The sequence below is a fragment of the Lepus europaeus genome, chromosome 20 (genome assembly GCF_033115175.1).
Source record: "Lepus europaeus isolate LE1 chromosome 20, mLepTim1.pri, whole genome shotgun sequence".
NCBI lineage: Eukaryota > Metazoa > Chordata > Mammalia > Lagomorpha > Leporidae > Lepus > Lepus europaeus.
In genome coordinates this window covers 27309141-27317256 of record NC_084846.1, presented here as the reverse complement: position 1 = coordinate 27317256, position 8116 = coordinate 27309141, and the positions used below count along the sequence as shown (strand labels likewise).

General features: G+C 52.6%; 1 protein-coding gene across 1 annotated transcript in view; it reads right to left on the bottom strand.

Annotated features, from left to right (window-relative positions):
* Positions 1-544: 544 nt before the first annotated feature.
* Positions 545-8116, bottom strand: part of GPNMB (glycoprotein nmb) — a 30336-nt gene continuing 22764 nt past the window's right edge. The window contains exons 9-12 of the mRNA XM_062178332.1: positions 7047-7149; positions 4072-4280; positions 2058-2151; positions 545-1584 (exon numbers count right to left, since the gene is read on the bottom strand). Of these exons, the coding sequence (XP_062034316.1) occupies positions 1431-1584; positions 2058-2151; positions 4072-4280; positions 7047-7149 (560 nt within the window). The 3' untranslated portion in view covers positions 545-1430. The remainder of the gene's footprint in view (positions 1585-2057; positions 2152-4071; positions 4281-7046; positions 7150-8116) is intronic.

Genomic DNA, 8116 nt, shown 5'->3' with positions numbered 1-8116 from the left:
TAAATAAATCTTTTTAAAAAGTATACACTGGCCGGCACCGTGGCTTAACAGGCTAATCCTCTGCCTTGCGGCGCCGGCACACCGGGTTCTAGTCCCAGTTGGGGCACCGATCCTGTCCCGGTTGCCCCTCTTCCAGGCCAGCTCTCTGCTGTGGCCAGGGGGTGCAGTGGAGGATGGCCCAAGTGCTTGGGCCCTGCACCCCATGGAAGACCAGGAGAAGCACCTGGCTCCTGCCATCGGAACAGCGTGGTGCGCCGGCCGCAGTGCACCTACCACGGCGGCCATTGGAGGGTGAACCAATGGCAAAAAGGAAGACCTTTCTCTCTGTCTCCCTCTACTGTCCACTCTGCCTGTCAAAAAAAAAAAAAAAAAGTATACACTAAAAATTTTAATTGAATTTTCACATGCTGTATATAATTTAAAATAGAAAATCTTCATGAGGTTACCAAAGCTCTATGTGGTGGCCTTCAACAAGTGTACACTGGTCAAAAATCATAAAGTATAAGGTGGAAAAATAAATACAATATCAGCGTCTAGTCTCTTACCACACTTTATTTTTAAGAAAGGAGAGAAAAAGAGCATCGTGATGTGTGACATACGGCAGACGGTTCCATCACAAATGGAGGTACAGTCCTTCCTGATCAACTTTCCGTATCACTTGAGAAACTGGGAGGAAACCCAAGGTCTTCCTACTTTGGAAAATCATACTATGTGAACTCAAATACAGGTACCAGAATGTACAGAAATTCAGATTTATACACAGGAGTGTCAACTGGGAGGGCAGGTGTCCCCAGGCCTGGTATACAGACAGCACTACACAAATGTCCCTGGTTAACAAAATGAATGAACATCATTGCTTCACTCAGCCGGGCAGGGCAGGTGGTCACGCAAACACAGGGCTCCCATCTAGTAATAAGATCGGCCTTTTTCTCTGAGCGCGTCAAGTGCGCACTCGTACTAAAGGCCTGGGCCCGCGTTGCTCTGTCAGGAGCTCACGCGTGTCCCCTGCAACAGGAGCAGACCTCCAGGCCAGGACTCCGCTGGCTTTGTGCCCGTGGTCGTACGGAAAGCCGGACGGTGTCCAGCCCGTCCCTCCAGCTCCCTGGGTCAGACTCCAGCGAGGGACGCTCTCGGGACCGCGTGTGGCTACCCTACTCGCTACCTGAGACCTCGTGAGGGACACAACCAGGACAGGAAGTGCGGCTGAGCTGTGCCCTTAGCCTCGCGCCCCAGGCTGCAGGCGGTGGCACTGCGCCTCTCTAGCTCGTCACTTACCCCTGAGGACAAATCCAGCCTCCCCACACCGCGAGAATGTTTCACAAGACTCTTCCGGGAGAGAACAAAACGAACAAGGGAACAGCCACCCAGCCCTGCACAGCTCGCAGGGGCGGCACTGCAGGTGGGGCGGAGGGTGAGAGGGAGGTGCGGCTCTAGAGACGCCCCGGCTGGTCCTTGAGCAGCGGATGCTTCTCCTGGCGTCCGGGGAGGAACGCGGCCCTGGCGTGGCCGAGACCGACGTTCAGGCCTGCGCCGCTGGCCGTGATCCCAGCGCTGTTCTCTATCCGTTTGTATTCCTTGTGTTTTCTGAAAACAACGCGTTAGGTAGTTATTTAAAAAATAAATAAATAAATAAAATAAAAATCTTCAGCTGAAACAAGTTGTTTCTGCAATGTCTTGCAAGCCAGGTGCAAATGGGTCATCCCATCTAACCCTAATCTGTGGCTGGCAGGACACGGGTGTGCGATGAACACACACTTATTTTTTTCTCTTCTCCTTGCTTACTTCCGTTTGAGATCACGTGGGCACGATTTTGTCAAGTTACTGACATCTGGCAGCATTTTGAGGATTAAAATAAAATAAAATAAAATAAAGCCACAGCAAAATTAACAGGCCAGTTTGGAATTCATCACTCAAGGGAAGCTCTTCCTCCCCCCCCACAATGTTTAAAGGCAAAACAATAACAACAACAACAATAAGGAAAATGGCTCGTTCATGCGCAGAGAAGCGATTCCCCCACACACACACCCTCAGCGATGGGCAGTGAGCCCAGAACTTACCTGTATACATAGAGGGCGAGCATGGTGACCCCCAGGGCTAGGCAGCCGGCGGCGATCAGGACAGCGTCCCCTGCTCCCAGGGCCGTCGCTGGGGCTAGACACACAGGGCGGCGCCCGTCAGCTCCGCCATGGTGGCGGAGAGACAGAGATCTTCCATCCACTGCTCCACTCCCCAGATACTCGCAGCAGCTGGGCCTGGGCCCGGCCAAAGCCAGGAATCAGGAACTCCACCCGGGTCTCCCACGGGAGAGGCAGGGGCTCAAGCCCCTGGGCCATAGTCTGAGGCCCTCGAAGGTACATTAGCCAGAGGCTAGATCAGAAGCACAGAGTAGTGGGACTGGAACCAGGCGCCCAGATGTGGGATGTGGGAGTCCCCACGGTGGCGCGTGCCTACCTTTATTTGGTTTTTGAAAACAACTCCAGTCACACCGAGAGCGATTGTTCACTACGTGAAGAATTAAAGGAAAGCAAAAATCTCAAAGTCACACGAGATCCGCAGCTGGCCAGCACTGAGGAGGCTTGCTAGAAAATGAGTTATGATTCTGTACGTAATTCCTAAAAGCCCCCAGAGCTGCGGCAGCAGGAGAGCAGGGGTCCCCGGCAGTTCTGGCCATGACGGTTGGGAAGTCCACCGTCGCTCAGGTGCAGGGGCTCCGGCTGCCTCCCCGCCAGGAGCAGGATTCTCTTTCTGTTTTTAAATCTGCACCCCGGACCTCATGCACAATAAGCTCTCATACAAATAATTGCATGTGTGTGTAGGATTACTTAAGCTTTTCTCCCACTGGGGTTCAAGGCTGCCCTTTATATGGTTAATGGGTAAAGAAATTTTTAAGTACATTTTTCTTCATAAGATAGGCTCCAAGTCCAAAGGAACTGTAAATGAATTAGTCATTAGGTTGTATCTGATAATATTCAGTTAAAGGAGCAAAATATGTATTGTGATGTGTGTACAATTTCATCTGTCTCCTCTATTCCACCGTGGAGCCCTTCTTCTAAGATGCAAAGAAGTATCTTACAACGAAGTCAGTTATAGCTGAAATTCAGTTAGGGTTGTTGGGTAGAGTCCTAATTTGGGGTTTAGGGAAATAGGATGCCCCCAGGGCTTGCACATTTCTAAATGAAATCCCTTAGTTACCTTGTTAACATTTTACCTCTCCAAGCAATAGGAGGGCAGAGCCTTTTTTTTTTTTTTTGAGTGAAAATCTGAAATAGGGAGGTTGCGGGGTGGGGATGGGGTGGGCAGGTTGTGCCCATGCTCCGGACGCCCACATCCCACATGCAGGTGCTGGTTCGAGCCCCGGCTACTCTGCTCCGGATCCAGCAGATTAGGACTCAACTTCCTGGACCCCTGCCACCAACACGGGAGACCCGGATGGAGCTCCTAGCTCCTGACTACAGCCTGGCCCAGCCCTAGCTGTTGTGGCCAGTGGGGGCTGAACCTGCAGATGGAAGATCTCTGTCGCTGTCACTCTTTCAAATGAATATAAATAAATCTTTTTTTACAAATCAGGGTGGAGTGTGATGGTTGGTAAAATTCAGGAAGGGAAAGAGGACACGCAGCCAGTTGCAGGCGGCCGGGAACCCGCGGCTTTCTCCTTTCTGGCCTCACATCTCTGTCCGGGTGGATTCCCCCGAGCACCTATCCACCTCTCCCGTGTTGCTGTGCCGCTGGAGAACACGGGTATCTTTCGGGGTTGGGTTTTACATTTTCCCCTTGAAGTACAAGCCCCGTGGAGCGTGCAGTGCTCACGTCCCACGATTGCTGGCCCGTGATCACAGCGGCCTTTTCTCATCAAATGGCTTTTCTGTGGCCGCAGCCTGAGGCTCTCCTTCATCAATTCCCTAAGTAGATTTGCTGCTGGATTTTAGCGCCAGTTCTCGAATCCTTCTTAACAAGGGTTCGATGCATTTTGCGCTGAAATAAAATTACATGTGGAGTCCCCGACAGCTTTGGCATTGACACACACACTTTACCTGTAACAGGCTGTGCCCGTATGACTGTAAGAAACCTCACCTCTACCAGGGACAGAGATCAAGGTGCTGGCGAGGGCCAGACTGGCGTCGTCACCCAGAGTGAGGTTGACACAGTACGTCCCCGGCCCGCGGAAGGCTCTCCTCACGGTCAGCAGGCAGCTCTCATTCTCGTCCACGGGGTTGCAGTGTGAGTTCCACGCCACCTGGCAGGTGGGGTCGGAGATGACGGTGCAGACCTCTCTGGGGACCCTGCGGCAGGGGAGGGGCAGGCGTGTACACACCAGTGAGGAGCAGGGGAGAGGAATGCGATATTAGCATTTTCTTAAAAATAACAATCTCTTTAATTTGAGAGGGAGAGAGGAGAGAGCATGCACTAGAGAGACAGAATAGAGAATTTGCCGGCGCCGCAGCTCACTAGGCTAATCCTCTGCCTGCAGCACCGGCACCCCGGGTTCTAGTCCCAGTTGGGGCACTGGATTCTGTCCCGGTTGCTCCTCTTCTAGTCCAGCTCTCTGCTGTAGCCCAGGAGTACAGTGGAGGATGGCCCAAGTGCTTGGGCCCTGCACCCCATGGGAGACCAAGAGGAAGCATCTGGCTCCTGGATTCGGATCGGCACAGTGCGCTGGCCATAGCAGCCATTTGGGGGGTGAACCAACAGAAGGAAGACCCTTCTCTCTGTCTCTCTCTCACTGTCTAACTCTGCCTGTCAAAAAAAAAAAAAAAAGAGAGAGAGAGAGAGAGAGAGAGAGAATGGGTGCATCCATCCAATGCCAACAACAGCCAGGGCTGAAGCCAGGAACTGAGAACTGAATCCAAGTCTCCCACGTGGATGGCAGGAACCCCATTACTTGAGCCATCGCTGCTGCCTACGGAGGCCTGCATTGGCTGGAAGCTGGAGTCGGGAGCTGGAGCCGGGCGTCAAGCCTCCAATGTGGGAGGTGGGCAGCTTAACTGCCAGGCCGAATGCTCGCCCTTGAAGCTGGTGTTACACAAGGAAAATCACTGCTTTTCTACAGAATCAAATGTTGCCCCTTGTGACTCAGACCACAAGGCACTGAGTTGTCGTCCAACCTGCGTTCAAGCAGGCCAGGTGACGAGCTCCTGTTTGCCTGTGTCCCGGGGAGCACAGGAGGAAGAGGGATCTTCCCCAGCACACAGGGCTGCTGGGCACTGAGGCCCAGCTCGTTCCCTGCACACTGGACTCTCTGGATCTCTGGAACGCGCAAAGACGCAGATGGCTGAGATGTAGGGACTAAAGTACGACAAATGCCGTATAAACTGTGTGTCTCTATAAATGTCATAGAAATCCCAGAGTCGGCCCACATCCGGGAGAAGCATAGCAATGGTGACAGCTGGAAAAGCTGTGTTTGGATGCGTGCCACTCGTGGGGTTTTGGTTCTAGGACCATCCCATTGATACAGAAGGTAATATCATCCCGGTTCAACAGGTGGCAACCAGCTGGGGGAGGGGAAATAACCAGTCCCAGGCCATACCAGCAGCTGGGGGTGGGGCCGGGGCTGGAACAAGACAGCAGACTTGTGTCTCCTTGGAACCTCTGGGCCACTCCACACGGCCTCAGCCACTGTTTAAAGCCCTGGCAGCGCTCCTGGCCGAATAGCCCCAGCTCCAGGGCTGGGCCTGAGGAAGGGTGTGACATGGGGGACACTTCTGCCGCACAGTGTCTGTGCAGTGTCACTCCTCCGGGCGGGCTGCATTCTGTTCTCGCCACTCTCCTTCTGCCCCTCCGCACAGCTTAGCTCTTCCTTCTGACCAAATAAGGTCACCTTTTCACACGTGCCCTTTCTCTTATTTCATTTATGTATTTATTCACAGAGACTTCAAAGGTCCATGTGCAAATGGAATTAAGGAGCTGGCACTGTGGTATAGCTGATAAAGCTGCCACCTGCTGCACCGGCATCCCGTATGAGGGCCGGTTCCTGTCCCAGCTGCTCCACTTCGGATCCAGCTCCGTGCTAACGTGCCTGGGAAAGCAGTGGAAGATGGCTCAAGTCCTTAGGCCCCTACACTCATGTGGGAGATCTGGAAGAAGCTCCTGGCTCCTGGCTTTTTGGCCTGGCCCAGCCTCGGCCATTGTGGCCCTTTGGGGAGTGAACCAGCGGATGGAAGACATCTCTCTTTCTCTACCTCTCCCTCTCTGTAACTCTTTCAAATAAATAAATCTTTAAAAATAATAATAAAAAATGGAATTAAAAGATGAGTCTATTTTAGGGCAAAAAATTTTGCAGTCCATGCACACAAAGGAGTGTTCAGGCAATTTATGGGAAAACATGTGTAAAGAAAAAACTATATATAACTTTCAAAATTCTTGTAACAACTAAAATTACCTTTTAATTCCATTTTCCAGGAACTTTTTTAAAGTCCATAGGTAGACATGCATTTTATGAATTTACATACATGAATAGTTGATTTTAATGTATATTTAATTAATTGGATTAAATAGTTAACCTATATTTAAGTAGATAATTGGTATGTACCCATATGTCCATTTATTTTTATTCAGTTTATTATATGCAATCGTGACCAAATCATAAGAAAACAAATCGTGTAGTGCATCAGAAAGAGCTTCGGAAGTCATAGAGAGGGACGATTATCAGGCATTGCTATGACAGCTTCCTGTCCACCAGGAGCCTCGGGGAGACCGAGTCAGCCTGGCCTGTCCCCTGGCCTGCGAGCCTTGCTCTGTGGGGTGCTAGCAGTCTCTCCACAGGCAAGTTCTGCCATCAGCGAGCGCCTCTGTAACCACAGCTGGGAAGCAGGGAGACCCTGGAGACCTAGCCTGCAGATCTAAGGGAACAGTCGTCATTTCCACCAGCCATCACACGCATGCAACTCCATCCATAGCTGAAAGTCACGGCTGTTTCCCAACTCCAGCCACACAAGCACGTGCTGTGCCCCACCCCCCCCACCCCCAGGGCCTTCTGTCCATCCGTCCGTCCTCGTCCGGGGTTCCTGGAGAACAGGAACTGGAATCAACTGAGGCATGGCTGTACTCACGGCCCTTGGCAGGTCACAACCAAGTCCATCAGGGAGTCGCCGGGCTGCGGCTGGGCCATCGGGACTTCTGCGATCTGGATGATGTTAACCGCCAGGATTCCCTCTTACAGAACAAGGCCGGAGGAAAAAACACATCAAGATACAAGCGCAACCAAACAGCACAAAGCCACTCCGCTAGGGAATGAACGTTTGTGTCCCTCTAAAATCTGTACATTGAAATCTGAACCCCCTGGGGGGACGGTGTTGGGGGCTGGGTCTGTGCTAGGTGCTAGGATTGATGCCCTTAAAAGAGAGACCCCAGAGAGTGCCCTGGCCTCTCCCACCCCGGGAGGACATGGCGAGATGGCTGTGGCTGTGACCCCACACCGCGTCCAGCCAGTGCCTTGATTTTGTACTGCTCAGTCCCCAGAGGGGAGAGAAACACCCGCGTGCTGTTTACGAGCCTCGCAGTCTATAGAGTTCTGAATGGACTCAGACACTCTCCCTCCCCAACCAGAGGCCAAAACAAAGACCTCCTTCAGGCCGTACATGTATGCACTGGCCCCAGCAGTCCATCCGCACAGCTTTGGAGGCACAGGTCAGGTGGCACTGCTGTTGACTTCCATCTAGATTTGCACCTCCAGGGTCTACACCTCTGTTGGACAGCAGCAGCCCCTCTGGCAGGTGTTTCAGGAACAGGGGACCCACTTGGGGCGTGGCCAGCTTCTCCCAGGAGAAGGGGGCTCAGCTGTAGGTGCACAGCTGTTTTCTCTGCTGGATGCCTTAGGGCGGTGCCCAGGATGCCCAGCTGTGTGTGGGGATCTATTCATTGCCTTTCACAAAGGATGGGTGTGACTTTGTGGAAATTAGCTGGGGGAAGAGCGTGAAGTTGCGGGAACTCCAAGTGGGCCTTGCTTCACCCCCTGTTCGTGCAGCTTGCTGGGGTGCATGGGTGGCACCAGGGCAGGCCCACTGGTGTGTGGGCTTCTCAGAGGACTCATTTCCACCAGGATGTCTGAGGAAGGCCACGGTGGGCTGCTGGGAACGTGGTCGCTCTGCGGATCCTTGCTCATGTCCTAGTGGACCAGATC